We start from the raw sequence: 17,190 nt of genomic DNA, 5'->3' as shown, positions 1-17,190 counted from the left end.
TTATGTGTCAGCGAGTAATATGATTGGAACCAGTGTGCCAATACCTCACTGGCTCACAAAGGTGTATGAGCACAAGTCGGCAGCTCACCAGAGTTCAGCAAACCATTTGTAGGATGAAGGAGCCTTTATTGATAAAAGAGTACATGATGTACTGAGAGTCTCTATTTATGTTTATGTTTTATGTTTCTGGCAGGTAAAAAGTGTATTTGAGCAAGAGGGATTTGGCCGGAGGAAGAGAGGATATCGAGACATCAATGACATTGATGCCAAAATGAACGACCCATTATTTACTAAACAGTGGTACCTTGTGAGTAACTATCACTCCTTTCATAGAAATTGTATCATTCAATTTAATTTTCTCACATTGTAGCCATTTTGTCTGGTTCTGCACATCACTGTAACATTTTGTATATGCAATTATTGCTTTGGATTAAACACACTTGACATGTATTTTTCCTCATTAGTGAAATTTGTTAGGATTTGCTTTTTCAATATAGTAAACCTCACAGTGACGTGTGGCCAGTCTGACTTGCGGAATATTTGTTAATTTATTTTTTTATTTAGCCTCTCAGTTTGAACTCTCCCCAGGTGGTCCGTAACCACGTACACTGGTGGTGACATTTATATTCCGTGCTCCACACTAATTTGTAATTTATGCGTATGGGGCTCTGCTCTCATGTGGCGCGTCCATATTGTCTGACTGATTAGATTAATACAGGCCAGGCGGATGGCACCCCTGGACTGGACCTCAATGTGGCAGAGGCGTGGGAGCTGGGCTACACTGGGAAAGGGGTAACCATAGCGATTATGGATGATGGTAGGTGCCCCCTTGTTCAATATTGCAATTATGTGAAGTGATATGTGCAATTATGAGTGTACAGACAGCCCCACAAATGTCTCATTTTAAATTGCACTTTCATTGTCCATCTATCGTGGATGCTGAGTAATTCCATTTATTTTCCATGACAACAAATAAAATACAAATGATCTCATGAATTAAACTAATTGGGTTAGGTTTAGTTGGAGGGCCTCAATGGAAATTTAAATTAAATTTTTATTATTGTTGTTATTGTTATTATTAATCACTCACATCTGGTCTAGACCTGATTTGTGAAAGCTAACTTTACTGGTAACATTAAGCAATATACTGGACTGATGCTAATTTCACTCAGCTGTGTTTATTTTTAAACCTTCTTTGTGACTCTACAACACAATCATTGGTTCTATTTTCAAGACGGCTGAGATGTTTATTTTTATCTTTGCAGGAATTGACTATTTACACCCAGATCTTGCCTCAAATTATGTAAGTATGCGGCATCCTCTCCGTGGAGCAAGCTCGTGCATTATTCCTCACTGTTTTGCTGATGTTGCTGTACTGTGAAAATAGAGAACACACTAGCGCAGAGCCTCGGGAGACAAGTGAAGCTGACTTCCAGTTTGATTCCAAACGCCTCTGTCAGTTGTCCAACCTCTATGCATCCTTACAGACACCTGGCCAAGCAGGCTGGTAAGACCATACTTTATGCTCATTGCAGCTTCCAGTTGAAAGTAAAGGAAAAAGGAATTCTGATATTGAAAGGACAGACACCGAGTCTGTCTGTCCAGCGGCATATTGCAACACCATGCTTACTCTTTGATTATGGTTAAAAACATACAACTGTACTTCAATTCTTGAAAGAATCTACTATGTTTCTGCAGCTCAGAAGATGTGCATTGGCAGAAAATGTGTGGCTGCAATTCTGCTGCTGAAACAGAGGTTTTGCATGTCTTACATAACACACCCCAGTCATGTGACCATGTAGCTCTGAATATTAATGAGGGGCTGAGCATACCAGGGGATGTGTGACGAGGTACCTTGGCAGTAAAGAAAGATATCGCACAAGTACTGGCTGAGGAGATCTGTTGGCATCCATGTTGTAGGGAGTACATGAGCCCTGCATTTTGAACAAAACCTGCAGAAATATGAATTATGGTGCACTGCTTTTACAAGACTATTTGAGAATGCTGGGAAGAAAAAAAAAAAAAAAGAATATGATTGATCACCGCCGCTGCAGGGGAACTGAGGCAGTAACATTGTGCTGTTTTTAAATTACCTGTATCGTTATTAGGGGCTTTGCCCTTGTCATGCTTCTGGATGCAAATGACAAGCACAAACCTAAAAATAACTACCCGTGGATGCATGTCCGTGCACCATGGGGTCGAGCTTCCCAGCGGTGCAGGGCTGAAAGGCTCATTTACAGAGCCAGTGCTGCTCTCAACACTCCACACAATACCCCCCCCCCACGTCCCAGAAATGCTGCAATCGGCAGCTACTAATTCCTTTCAGCGTGTGCCCGCGTGTTTGCCAGGTACTGAACATGTGTGTGAGATGGTGCGTGCAGCCGGGGGCGGGTGTTTCAGGAGGCGTCTGTGAGTCAGAGCATCTGTCTGCACGCCCCTAACGAGGGGAATTCTCCCAGCTCATGAGCGGCATCGCGCTCGCTCCGAGCCTATTTAATGGGCGGTTTAGCTCGTGGCGCGATGAATAATTTACGCCGCTGCCACCCGGTTTCTCCAGCGCTGCATTTGAAAGTTCATTCTTGGCCCCCGCTGAATGGCGGCGAGGCCCAGAACAAACACATTCAAGTTTCTTCCGTCTACGATCAGTGCGTTATTAAAAAAAAAGAAAACAAGCTTGGTAGTGTGAAAAAACGGAGTGTGAGAGGTGCAAGAAAGTGCAAGGTGCTGTTACTGTAGATTAGCAGATGGAAATTAAAGCCAGAGAACATCTGTTTTTTTTTTCTCCTCTGCTTTAAAAATCAAAGTGGTGTAATGCATTTACCTCTCACACGACTCAAGTTAAAGCTGTCTTTCTTTAATCAGCAGGTTTGCAGAGGCGGGGTGGGAGTGGGGGCTGGTTACATTTACCCTGTGTTCTTACGCTGCCTAGCGCTCTCAAGGGCCAAATGCTGAAAAATACACAGAACCCAACCAGCTGTCATTGGCCTTTATACTGTTGTTGGCATACGAGTCCCGTTCTCCATCATAACAGAGTTGCCGTGGCAACAAGGTGATGTCAGTTCTTCGTATGACCCACATCTTGCGCTATCCTATGAAGATGTAAAGTGACTCCAGATTAATGTGGTAATTCCATGTGTAGCTGTTCAGATTCATCTTGAGGGAAATTGAAAGCAAATACATTGTGAGATATTTTATACAGGAAATTACATGCAATAGAGCTTTGTGAAATAGGCCTAAAAGTCCACTTGTGTTGTCTCTCAGAATTGTCCTCAAAAGTGTTTGGTTGCAAAATGCATTGCCTGTTGAAAATGAATTCATTACTAGCATCTGTCCTGCTTATTGTAAAAGATGCAAACCCTTGATGCTCAGGCTTCTCTTCTGTTATAAAGTCTCTTTTATCCGACAAACATACTGTATTTAAACAAGTATTAGGCTTTAAATATTTTTACACAGTACCTTATCTTCAGTAAGTAACCACTAAGCCTATGACTGTGGGAGACAAGGCAAGAAATAAACAAAGAAATAAAGCAAAACAAGAAACAACAATCAAAAAGCCTGCTTAAATTATGCAATTACAGTAACCAGAGGCCTAAGGCAATGGGGCAGAAACAGAATTGTATGTTATCACAAACTAGACCTAGCTCTTAACCCACATATAACACAAATGGTTGTGTTCTATGTTTTGGTCTGGTAATACTTTTCTTACTTGTCTTTTTAAATATGTATCAGGTTTCATCAACTCATTATTAACCCTTGCTAGCTCAGGCACCTTACAAATGCACCCCCCACCCACATATTTTACATATGTTCACCCGATCTACATGGTTTTCAGGTATGTGTGGATTTTGAATTCCCATGACTTCCTTTGAGGAACCTCATGACAAGCTGAAGGGCAACATTGTATGAAAGCAGTGTTAACGAAATAAATAATAAAAACGAAGGAACCATCTTAAGCAATGAAGATGGATTGCAGGGGGAAAATAAAGTAAGACAAAGAACAGAGCATGGATTTGCATATGTGCTATTTTTTTTTTTACTCCCAGGAGGATTGAAACTGGAAGTCTTGAACTCCATTTATTCTGAAAGCAAGGAACTCCATTTCTAATCTCACACTGTTCTCTGAAGATTGATGAGAAGGAGCGGAGAAGGACAATTCCACTTGAAAACCTTCTTAGGGAATCTAAGCGCAAGTTTCAGGGCATTTTTCTTCCTGTGAACGTCACTTTAACTTTTAAACACAAGCAATCTTCTCCTTTGTTCTTTTTTATTTGTCTAATGTTTGTGTTCGTCTGCACGATTGGTATTTTCCACGGCTCGGCTAGCTTTTATGAGCACATGTGTCCCTGCATGCCCTATACATTTGTATTTGAAAGCATTTATATATTTGCTAACATGTGTGAAGGAGAGGTGAAATGTGGGAACATTGCACAGATTACGCTGGTCACCATTTGGTGTTTAGTCATCGATTTCCCTGTAGCACTGCTCTCGGGCAGTACTGCGGCAAAGGCCAGTGCCCATTGCAGAAATGATGACGTGCGAGCGCACAAAGGCTGCCCTTCTAGCAAACCTGATGAACCCATCCACCCACACTGCCAGAACCACTGAGCAAGATGGGAAGGCCTGGGGATACAAAGGCGGACACGGGGAGAACATGCGAGCGCCGCGCTCCTGATCGCAGATCTTCCTGCTCCACAAGCCAAGGTTATAGGGTTAAACGTCACTCCTCTTGATCGTGGCCATAAGACATGTCATCGTGCTGCCCCGGTGAAAGCCACTCTGCCTGTCCTTGGGAATCTATCTACAGTGCATTTCTGATATGAGATTATGAGCCGTAAAGGCAGGAAGAGGCAGGAAACGCTAATGGTCTACATCTTCCTTAAATGAATGATTCAGAAATGCCAGCCTGATCTACAGCTCAGGGCCACAGACACCACACTGCGAATGGTTTCCCCTGTCCCGTTGAACGTACAGGATTCCGTTCTGTGCCACTGGCTACACATTTGTCAACTGCGATGGCACTGGGGGAGAGAATATTGGCTCCCATCACTGGGAACAGCGCTACAGAGAATCCCTGAAGTTCACCAACGAGCCTGCTCACAGCGAGGCTGGCTCCAACCCGACCCAGACCGCGTTCTGATGGGGCCTGACGAATTGATAGCTCCCCGACAGATGTTTACGGCTCCTTTCGTCCGCTCTCATGGCTTTTTCGCAGTTTGCTTTACTGTTATCGCTTTTCAGATGCGTGAAATTAAACACCTTAAATAATTGAGGTATCAGTCCCTCTGCTGATAAGCCATGCCGTGCCAGTGCAGTGCTGCCTGAGTAAAGCGTAAAAAAAAAAAAAAAAAGTAAAAGCTTTTTTTCATTATTGTTATTTTCACAAATGGTTACCAAAATTGTTTACGAGGGATAAATCTGACTGTGGAATGTGTTCAGTTTGAGGCCAGTTTGAGATGATAAATACATGAGCTCTCAGCCTTCTAATAGTGTTTTTGCTGGGCTTGGCAAGGGCTTGATTTGCTGACGGGAGTAATAGCCTGTGACGGGGCCGGCTACGTGGGAGAACTTCAAATGTTTGCACTTTCAGTTTTTCTTCCATTCGGCATTGTGTGTTCCTCATGTTCGCTGCTGCTGTTTTCTGCTTTTCAGAATGCAGAGGCCAGCTATGACTTCAGCAGTAATGACCCCTATCCTTACCCCCGCTATACGGATGACTGGTTTAACAGGTAACAGAACAACTGTGTTGTTAGGGGGCCACCTGAGGGGTGGGTGGGGGGGGGGGGGGAAGCAGGATCCTATGTTCTTTGCCATTGTACACATTGTCAGGATAGGGGATGAAAAGAGCTGGAAAGCTTAGGAGACTTGGAGAGGTGTTATGGCAATATAGCGCTTAAAATAAAATGCTTATTCCTCGAAAAATAGCTTTGCTCTTGTTTCAAAGAACTATTTTTAATCACATGGAGTGAATTAAAACTCATGTGGGTGCAGACAGCATTAATCACATCTGCTTGGTCATAGAGTGGATTGGTTTGTTTGCAGCCGTTAATAAAGACACCACAGAAAACTGACACACTTTACAATTATGGTACTATCAAGTATTTAGAACTGAGACAGAAATATTTGCAGAATTTTTCCTACATTTTATTCACCAGTCTATTCTTTGTACAACACCAGCACTTCTTAGGGGATGCCTTATTTGACATGCACCCCCCCCCCCCCCCCCCCCCCCCGCAATGCACAGAAGCCTGTTTGGTGTCATACTCAGCAGGTGAATGTGGCAGCCAAGTGTGCAGCCGGTTACCTTCCGTCTAAGATTGCATTATCTGGCCCCCATCGCTGCCGTCGACAATGTGATCCACTTCCTTCAAGGGCAGCTCAAGGACGAGACGGATTCATTTCCGTGCTTTTCACGCTTCCCTCCGTGCCTCTCCGCAACGACTGAGTCAACAGGAGGCCGATTTGAAACTGATTAATAACATCGCCGTCCCAGCTCCGCGGCGTGTGTGGAGTGCAGGCTAATCGTCTGATTATTTATAAATAGCATCCCGTCTGCGCCCGCGTCTGCCAGGATGAGAGAGCGCCACAATCGCTCAAAGCGCATCTCCCATTGCGCCTGGCTGCATTTGTGGTGTCCCTGCTTTAAGTCCCTCTAAACCGCTTCTCTTTTATGTCCAAATCAATGAGGTATGATGTCTAAGAAATACTAACCCATTGTTCATTTTTAAAGAACTAAGTCATTCCCAGATAAATTAGACAAAAGATACAAGTGTGACGCCGGCACATGTTCAAACCAATTATTCAGGACTGAAGCTCATGGGTTTTATGCAAATAGGCCGCTGATTTCTGGTTACAGATGGCTGTATGCTTCATGGAGCTTTTGGCATCCGTCTGTCATACAAATGTAAGGATATTTTTGGTATTAAATGATTTTACAGAGAATTAAGAGTTTTTATATAATAATCTTGATTGATACTGCAGTCCAAATGATCTTTTCCAGCAGCTACAAATCCTACAAATCCTCATGTTTTATAAAGCATGAATAAAAGGGGTTATGTTTGCTCAGACTTCGTTCGAACAAGAAATCATACTTAATAATAGTTACATTTGAAAATAAAGGGGAAGGTTTCCCATACGTTTTTTTTTTCCTACTGTTAATGTATTTTTTTTTTTTATGATTTCAAAAAGTCATGGAACCAGGTGTGCAGGGGAAGTGTCTGCAGCAGCCAATAACAACATTTGTGGTGTGGGCGTGGCCTACAATTCCAAGGTAGCAGGTATGTCTTGTTCTCTCAGGTACACACTCGCATGTTGACATACACCGGGATTGACTTCACGATCATGTTCAATGTCTTGCAATTACTCCTGATGAATTTCCCCGCTGTCTCTCTGTCCATGGGCAAAAAATTATAGAGAAGGGCATTGGCGGGATTTAAAGGCATCAGACGCTGATTGGTTACATACAATCTCTCCATCCCTGTACTTACTGACCTTTAGAAACTGGCTCTGTAAATTACAGCTCAGAAAAATAAGCACTGACAACTCAATATCTTTGGCCTTGTTTCTTCTGCTTTGCCTCTTGACTTGGTATGAGAGTGTGTGAGCGGGAACCCAGATCTCTGCTGCTGGAAGCTTTTACCAGGCTCAAAGGAAGTGGCAATGACAGCAAGAGGAACATAGGAAAAATAATGTGTATTTAGTGGGAGAATGAGCAGGCTGTCATTAGACCTGAGAACCCTAAGAAAGAGTTTTTTCCGCTCGCATTATTTAAAGAGTCAGATCTCAGCTTCTTACCTCTTGAACTGAAAATTGGCTGTTGAGATAACAGCTACTGCCAATGCACGCTGAGTCCCACAGAAAAGCCAAACAGGGCTGTTCCATGAAAGAAGTGGCCTTTTCGAGTCTTGGCGTAACACATCATCGGGTAGCAATTGCCATACTACACTAAAGCATCATAATTTAGGGTGAGCGCCTCCTCTTCTAAAATTGCAGCATAATGTCACGCTGTTGATGCAAAGCAGAGGCCACTTGCCGTAAGCCAACAGGTGCATCTCATTTGTCACTGCAGACTGCTGCTCAGGGTGCGTGAGAACTTTACATTTATCTTGTATATATTTAATTAGACATCTGAATTAAGGTTGTGTGTATAATTGACCATGGCAAAGTTACTTAGCTGGAGATACCAAGCGTACAGGGGTGTCATGGGGTGGCAGTTTAGCATCGTGGTTAATGAGCAGGACCCGCAACTGAAAGGTTGCCGGCTCGATTCCCTGCTGGGGCACCGCTGCTGTACCCTTGGGCAAGGTACTTACTCACAATTGCCCCAGTAAATATCCAGCTGCATAAATGGATAACATTGTTAAAAAAAAAACTGTAACTGATGTAAGTCGCTCTGGATAAGAGCGTCTGCTAAATCCCGATAATGTAATGTAATAATGTAATGTGCAGTAAGTCAGTGAATTTTGTATGGCTACTATGTCCAACTATACAAGGTTTTTTTTTCAACCAATTCATTCTAGGAGACTTTTGCCAGAATTTTGAACTTCTGAGATATGCTCTGGGATTGGCCTTCACAACACAAGCCAACACAAAGTGGAGCCTTTGATCCAAAGGAAAGCTACCACTAGGCTAACATTGCTTCATGAACTTATAATAGCGGGACATGAGTGCTCTCTTGTTTTTGTGATTTTTTTTTTTTTTTTACTCTTCCTCTCACCTGCAGGCATTCGCATGCTAGATCAGCCCTTCATGACAGACATCATTGAAGCCTCGTCCATAAGCCACATGCCGCAGGTCATCGACATCTACAGCGCCAGCTGGGGTCCCACCGATGACGGCAAGACTGTGGACGGACCCCGCGAGTTGACCCTGCAAGCGATGGCCGATGGCGTCAACAAGGTATCCGGCGGAATTACTTTTCTCCCTCCCCTGTCCTGGGAGCAAGTCATCCTCCATGCAAAGTCACGTCATCTGTCAAGGCACGTTACATGTCAGAGAGGTGTGCTAAGACCGCTGCCACTGGAGTGCACTGACTTCCATTTTTTTTCTGGCTTTGTTTTGGATTTTTCTGAATTTTTTCACCGCACAAATTTACATAATTGGGCCCGGCTAACTGCTTTTTTTCCCCCCGTATCATTCATTTTGCAGCTGACGACGGCAATGCAAAGCACCCCCGCACATTCTGAGCAACTTTTCACACAGACAATAGGAGAACCCGGAGCCAGCCAGCAAAGCAGACGATGAAATAAAAAAAGTAACACTGTGGTTCCTGATTATCCCACGCACGCACTCGAACATGTTTGTGGTGACAATTTTAATTACCCTATTGATTAATCATCAGGCTAGCTGCAGGGAGGTCTGAGCTGAAAGCCAGCGAGAGTGTGCTGCCGAGCAGTTGCAACACGCACACACACACAAATGGATAAAATAAATGAAACTAATCAAGCTGAGCTGTGTTCTGCCCACTTGCAGGGTTAATCACTTATGTAAGCAGCCTGTACCCTTAAATCCTGCTTCAAAGAGAAGACGTGTCCAATTAGAGCTCACTGTTCAAGCTTTATTCTTGTCCCTCTGTAGTTTGGCACCACTCGCAGATATCTCTGTCACACCACAATGAATATGGGACTTAATTTGCATCTCGAATATGGCTTAATTCCCCAATTTGTTGTCTGTGGTAAGGATATATGATGTAAACTTGTCGTCAGGTAGACTGATTCTAGAGGAAAGGCTACCAATAAAGTCCAAGTGCAGGCGCAACATCTCAGTATAATTCAAACACCACTTTGCAATTTAAATTTGTGGACAAAAATAGACACCTCAGCTCGAAGTAGTCTTGGCAGCTCCTCTTAATGTCTGTGAGCTGAAGAGGAAAGCACAGGTGTTGACACACAGCTGAAAAATAAGCTTCAATGGGTGGCTGAAACATAACTCTGTGCAATACCTTTTACATTTAGAAATTTCATGTCAAAAATCCACAAAAGGGGTGTCCATTATGTATTATGTATATTTATATACTGTTATATTCTTGATTTACCTAAAATATGGTACAATTTTTAAAGCTTCCAAATAAGATGCCACACTAACTATTCTCTCTAAAATAATATTTGGATAAAAGGTTGTGGCAATGGTACATAATAATAATAACAATAATAATAATGATGATAATAATAATAATGTATTTAACCAGGTTTCACCATGATTAAAATCTCCTTTTTCATGAGCAATTTTATACAGCATAGAACTGGAATAAAGAGTGCTACTAAGAGTGATAAAACAAGCATGCAGAAGGAATGTGCTCTTTAAACATTCCATATTTCTGTGACCTGTTCATTGAAGTTAATGCACTGAGTTTTTTTCACATGTGTATGTTAATAGAAGTAGCCTGCAAACTACTCTACAGCAGTTACAAAACAAGAAGCTTGTAAGCCAAAAGCCCACCGTCTGTGTCTCTCTCTTAACACAAAGAGCCACTGCAAACACTGTGTGTTGCCCACAACAAGAGATACCAAATGCAAATATAAGAAATATGAAAAGATAACAGTGAGTACCAACATATGTAAGTGACAAGATGATTAATCGGTAAACACCCCAGGCTTACTCACACTCTGATTATCTGTCACTTGGGGACATGGTGTGATGGGATTCAGGATCTGAAGGTTGTTGTTTTAAATCTTTGATTTTACATTCTGTAGTAAGAGACCTTAAACCACGTGCATTCAGCATAAATTCAGGTGCTCAAATCGCTTTCTGAAAAACATGCAAAATTAGTCGAGTCGAACTTGAAAAGGGTGTCTCCAAAACTGATAAATAATGTATTGATACTGGAGGAAGAGGCTGTCAAAAACAAGGTTAGCCATAGGCAAAGCTGTCTACTTGCTCTCTGGGTTTTTAGCTATGAATGCAAAGCCTGCGAATATACATCAGCCTGATGGATCGACTGTCCCGCAGGGCCGAGGAGGGAAGGGCAGCATCTACGTCTGGGCCTCGGGTGACGGCGGCAGCTACGACGACTGCAACTGCGACGGCTACGCCTCCAGCATGTGGACCATCTCCATCAACTCGGCCATCAACGACGGGCGCACGGCGCTCTACGACGAGAGCTGCTCGTCCACGCTCGCGTCCACCTTCAGCAACGGCCGGAAGAGGAACCCCGAGGCGGGCGTGGTGAGTGGATAACCATCGTTGCCCCTCGTCCTCAGTGCGTACTCCTCAAATATGTATAAATATGTTTTGCCTTGTGTCTGGACGACAAATACGAGCTGCCCATTAACGTCAAAGCCGCTGCTAAAGGGTGGTTAGGTTCAAGTGAGGAATAATCTTCGCCTGGGTTCGCCAAGCATGTATCATTCTGCCTGGAGCATGCTCAGCCGGTGAAGTGAAAACTAATCCTGCCTTTCTCCAATAAGAGACCACAGATTTGATTCATGTTTATTTCAACTGTTGTTATGGTTCAGTCCTAATTCATTTTCAGGGACAGGAAATGTTTTTTGATATTTTTTTGTAAAGCGGTAAAAATGTGAGTAGGTAGCTGTTAACGCAGCTGCACAGACCTTAATGAGCTTGCATGTTAATAGAAGTAGATTCATTCACTTCATCCACTTTATATTCATAGATGTATGTGTGTGCACATATAAACACAATCATATTTCCTTTGAACCTGCTTTGACCCCCAGTATGAATTGCACACCTTGTTAGTGAAGGTATTCCCATTCCTGGGGGTGGGGTGGGCAGAAACAACTGCTGAACAGCTGACGTCATGCTGAAATTGGATTTGATTATATCCTTTTATGTTTCATTACATCACATCACATGTTGCAACCAATTTTAACAAAATAGATACATCAAAAAAATCTGTTAGTGTGTTATATTAAAAATATGTATTTAAATGTAGCATTCAGCTGAAATTTAAATGGAGTTCTTCTGGCCGGAAAAAAAAAGTCAATTGATATGATACCCTGCTATTGTATTTGACAACCTAGATCAAGTGATACAAAGGCACACCCACAAATGTGAATACAAATAATATTGTATTTACAGCTCAGGGTTTACTTGGCAGAAATAAAATTAAATCAGTCTGCTTGAAGATTGATTGTCAGCTTATATTTAGGAGATGAATGACAAACATCTGAGGCTTCAGAATGTATATTGTTTCTTACGACTGAATCTATCAAATAGGAGCTCACTCTTTCGGCAAATATCAGCAAGGTCCCACGGCACTGAGTGATGGGTGATGAACCTGCTGATCCCACTGGCAATGACATGTTCAACCATTAATCATTATGCCAGGGTAGAATTCCTCTATAGTGTTATTACTGTGCACATGCATTCAAAATATGTCATCAACTATATTTTGTGCCTTTCAAAAAAAACATAATTATACCTCATGTAACCTTAAAGATTTTTATTGCTATTTTATGGCAGAAAAGAAATGTATTCCTTGAAAAAGCAATTTTACAGTTGAACAGTAACTATGAATGAAATCTTTATATACATGAATGTGCCAAATATTTAACAGGAAACCAAGCCTAATAGGTCAATAAATAAGGTCTAAGTTTACTCTACTTGACACTAAATGGGATAATTTGATTAGCAAAACTACAGAGCACCTTTACTTGAGTATAGAATCATTAAATAAATAGTCATGGTCATGTTTTCATTTCTAAGTGCTACTTATGTTTCATTGTGTTGGCTGAGATTTTCCTTGGATACAGTGTGTCCTTGACTATATTTTTCAAACCACCAGAAAGACTTTTTACTCTATTATTCTACCAGATGTTCACCTACCATTCCCAGAAATGACAGAATTGTAATTTCCTTTGTTGCCGTCTGTTTAGTAATGTGTACGCTACACAAGGGTTATATCCAGGTTTTACTTTTGGTTTAGAGCAAAAATTTTGACCTGATTTTCCAAATGAGCAGAAGACATACTGTCCAAACATGACAGTAGATAGTGCCTAATCCATGTGTGCAAAATACAAGTCTCTGACTGTTAAAGTAACATAATTTATCATTAATTTGGTGCTTTATTTTGACTTTAAAAGTGAAAATGAGAACTATGTATATAGTTTGACAGATTGTTGCAAGCTCATAGGACTCAATGCAACAGCCTTTATACAGTGATATGCAAGCAAGGTTCACCATTTTACAAAATGCAACACAGGGTTGTTAGATCAGGTGTTTTGCTGGATGTGAGATTTTAATTATTTCTGATCATGCTTAGGCTACCAGTCGATAACTTAAGCTTTTGTTAAAAGGCAGGAGTCTGGATTAGCAAGGAAATTGCAGTGTTCAACCGCGGAGGGGCTTCTGAATTGCCAAGGGTCGTCATTGGATTGTCATTTATGTTTTTTTTTTTTTTTGTGGCGGTGTTGTTTCAGGCAACCACGGATCTGTATGGAAACTGCACGCTGCGTCACTCAGGAACATCGGCAGCTGCTCCAGAGGCTGCTGGCGTGTTTGCCTTGGCACTGGAGTCGAAGTACGTACATTGTATGCAATATTTTCCGCAGCAGAGGGACGAGAGACTTAAAAATTTATGAAGCGATTACGGCTGAAAAGCTGAAAGTTACAGGCACAGAAGGGAATTGTTTGCAGTGAGAAGCGCTCCCCTTTTGCGAATTCATTTTGATGAGAGGCATTTCTTAACAGCAGTAGCTGAGGTGCAGGACTGCAGTAGCTGTATCATTTAAAGTGCCCCCCACCCCCCTTGTACAGTAAGACTCAAGAAAAAATAAACCCTCATAAATAGCTCATCTGTGTTGTCTTTATCTTGGTACATATAAAGTGAATTAATGTAACAAGTGTCACATTGGACGTTTGTTGATTAATTTAAAAAATTGATGAGGAAAAAAAAGATTGGCATCTTCGCAGCCAACAATTACTAAGTCCTATCTTGGTTGCCAAAGTACAAATTATGCTTTGTGTGGGTTTGCCTGCTTTCTTTATACCCCACAATGTGCATAAGCATTCCATCATGTTGAAATGGCTTTGGGTCAACGTCATTTTTAATTATGTAATCCACGCATGATCCACGCGCTAACCTCACTTTATAGTGTGCCAGCACACTGGCCAAGAGTTGCCATCTGTGGGCGGCTTGTCTTCAAGCTATATTTTATTAGTGAGTCATGGAACATCTAAATGAATCAAAGATGGAAGAGCTGCAGCCAAGTGTGCTGAAGCATAGGACTCCTCTTAAAGAAAGGATTGCTGACAATAGCCTCCATGCAAATGAAAGAATAGGAAAGTGTTAGGAAAGGAGAGAGAAAGATGTTAGTCGTTATTTCAATAGAGTGGTTAGATGCAACAAGAGTTATGTTTAATATTGTAGGTATCAGAGAAGTTAATATGCAGTTATGTCCTTGAATATATAAGCTGCATAACAAATCATTTATTTTTCAACTTCTTTGCTTTTTTGCAAATGTAAGAGTGGTAGCATTATAGTGCAATTTGCTGGCAATGCTAGAGGCACAAAGCCTGTCTAGTACACTATGGTTTTATAAGTGCAGAATAATGATGTGGGACTCAGGAGAGTAGGGAAGCAGGTCTTGTTGAAAATAAACAGTGATTATCTTTCACACGCCCTTTTTACTGCTCAATTCACTTTAGCTCTGTGGAGTTACAAACAAACCTTGACTCACCAGCCAAGCCAAGTCCTGGATTCTCAAAGCACAGTGCAGAAACATGCAGCTCCAGTTCTTTCTTGAGATGGAACCTCTTAAGGAGAGAGAGCATTACCACATAAAAGCGATAGCCACCCATTACCATAATGTTTGGCCCTCTGATTTTTCCCAGCCCTGACCTGACCTGGAGAGACATGCAGCACCTGACGGTCCTGACATCCAAGAGGAACCAGCTGCACGACGAGGTGCATCAGTGGCGCAGAAATGGCGTGGGCCTGGAGTTTAACCACCTCTTTGGCTATGGCGTGCTGGACGCCGGCGGCATGGTCAAGATGGCCAAGGAGTGGAAGACCGTGCCAGAGCGCTTCCACTGCGTTGCTGGCTCTGTCCAGGAATCCCAGTAAGTGTGAGGGTAAATCCCGTCTTGACAGACCACTGAGCCAGGTCTCACACACTAGGCTGTGCATGCCTACCCTGCGGGTTATAGACAGATAGAGTATTTGCCTGTATTTGCCTCAGACCACTGAGCCAGGTCTCACACACTAGGTTGTGCATGCCTACCCTGCAGGTTATAGACAGATAAAGTATTTGCCTGTCCCATTCTTTAAACACAATATTATAGATCCCCAAAAATGGATTACATGATTTTTTTTTTTTTTTTCAACGCAGCATAAATCTCATACAGGTTTTGCCTTGACATATTGCATAATATTCATTGTTGTTCTATAGAGTCATTATGATGAAAATATGTTGGAACTCAAGTAGCAGAACCACCTCACAGATGTATTTACAGTCCTTCTGTACCTTTGGGCTGGGAGCAGACCTTTGGAGCCCAGCTCAATCTACATATCCATATTTAGTTGATTCAGAGATAGGCTCTCATAATGAATCCTCTAGTTAAATGGTCTGTCATGCCATAGCAACAGTGTCAATTAGAATAAATGAGATGTTGAGGAGGACCCCAGGTAGCAATGTGAAGCAGAAAACAAAAAAAAAAAACGTTCAGAGAATTCCTTTTTTCATTACCTCGAGTTGTGGTCCATGGGAGTCAGAGCCCCAGCAACGGGCTAAATGGCAATTAACCAGAGCCAGAGATACCGACGTGCCACCGAATTTAAATAAGGAGAACGCTGCTGAGCATGTGCTCACTGTGATAAGGCTCTATCACTCTTCCTAATTAATCCTTACAGCCTCCATGCGAAAGGACCTGAAGCAAATGCTTGTGTGTGTGTGTGTGTGTGGCCATATAAAACATCATTTCAGACAACAAAAATGTCCAAGCCTTTATTGCTGCAAACACTTCAGTGTGGGATGCAGCCTAACTCAGGTTTGCTTTCTCAGAAGATGCTGGAGTTTGAGAGTATAGTACACATTGTGACAATGGACCAGAGTGGTGTCCGTTTAATGATCAAACATTATCTGAAAAACTGAAAGGATAAGGCATGATTAAATGTGCTGTAATGGTCCTTCATTACAGCCTCATCCCAAACATTAGGGTGCCTTTGGCTGTTAGAATACAGTTGCATGAATTTTTATTGTCATACTTTATACCTCTGTTCAACTCTCCCTCACCTTAATTGTTGTTTGCACTTGTACAATTTTTAGCAAGTAGCATTATCTCATATCAGCACCACTTCCAATACATAGCTAGTTAATTAGTCAATGTGTTATGTTGTTTCTTTCTTCATTACTTAATAAACTCCCTACAAGTCAACTAAAGTGCACAACCAAAGTGCTACCGTACACAAAGTACTTCCCTGTATAGTTCAGCTATGAGGATGATCAGGATGAAGAAGATACAGTGTGAATGACATTAATGAAGCTGGCCTGGATAACAACACTTCATATGATCTCTACCACTGACACCTGACACCTTGCAATGTCCTAAAGCTATATTCCATCAGCCTCAAATGGCATTGTTCCATCCACACATTCACTGCATGAAGAAATACACAAATGTTTCCACTACATTTAAGTCTGAGTACAAGGTTTCTGTGTGGCGGCAAACTTTGCAATCTGTCTGGCTTTGAATGGCCCTTGAAGAGATTTTGATCTAACAACCAGCTGAGAAAAACAATTTTCTGGACAGCTGCAGAAACAGGCGCGAACAATGAGTTTTCCCATTTCCAAAATTGTGGCGTATGGTAGAGAGGAATTTCAAATGAAATGAAATGAATTCATTTAGAATTGTGGTCCTCATCCTCATACTACCTTCAGTGATATATATGCAAAACAAAAAAAAACAAAAAATTGACTTGAATTCATAAATCACAAGGATAGAAAAGGCTCATGATCTGGTTTGAACACGCCCATGTTCAGCTCACATGACCATGCACAAGCAATCAATAAGTCATTGGTTATTCAGCAACCTGTTCCTTCATGTGTAATTAAATAAGAATAAATGATTTTTAAAAATCAATACTGAAGAGCAAACACTTTGGATATATTAATTATAGTATCCTCAGTGGGGTATCACTGTGGTGCAGTGGGTAGTTTTATAACTCTCAGGCTTGGCCCTCTGTACATTGGAAAAAACCCTACACACACATATGTGCAGGTATGGCTACTAATAATT

At 41.9% G+C, this 17,190-nt stretch overlaps 1 protein-coding gene across 1 annotated transcript in view; it reads left to right on the top strand.

Moving 5' to 3' along the window:
- LOC118786500 (neuroendocrine convertase 2) overlaps nucleotides 1-17,190 on the top strand; it is a 33,263-nt gene that overhangs the window by 11,427 nt on the left and 4,646 nt on the right. The window contains exons 3-11 of the mRNA XM_036541579.1: nucleotides 194-307; nucleotides 709-817; nucleotides 1,266-1,303; nucleotides 5,650-5,726; nucleotides 7,186-7,274; nucleotides 8,720-8,895; nucleotides 10,945-11,160; nucleotides 13,374-13,474; nucleotides 14,788-15,015. Of these exons, the coding sequence (XP_036397472.1) occupies nucleotides 194-307; nucleotides 709-817; nucleotides 1,266-1,303; nucleotides 5,650-5,726; nucleotides 7,186-7,274; nucleotides 8,720-8,895; nucleotides 10,945-11,160; nucleotides 13,374-13,474; nucleotides 14,788-15,015 (1,148 nt within the window). The remainder of the gene's footprint in view (nucleotides 1-193; nucleotides 308-708; nucleotides 818-1,265; nucleotides 1,304-5,649; nucleotides 5,727-7,185; nucleotides 7,275-8,719; nucleotides 8,896-10,944; nucleotides 11,161-13,373; nucleotides 13,475-14,787; nucleotides 15,016-17,190) is intronic.

The sequence above is a fragment of the Megalops cyprinoides genome, chromosome 1 (assembly GCF_013368585.1).
Source record: "Megalops cyprinoides isolate fMegCyp1 chromosome 1, fMegCyp1.pri, whole genome shotgun sequence".
Taxonomy (NCBI): domain Eukaryota; kingdom Metazoa; phylum Chordata; class Actinopteri; order Elopiformes; family Megalopidae; genus Megalops; species Megalops cyprinoides.
The sequence above is the reverse complement of the archived record's forward strand: the minus strand, read 5'-3'. Positions and strand labels throughout refer to the sequence as shown.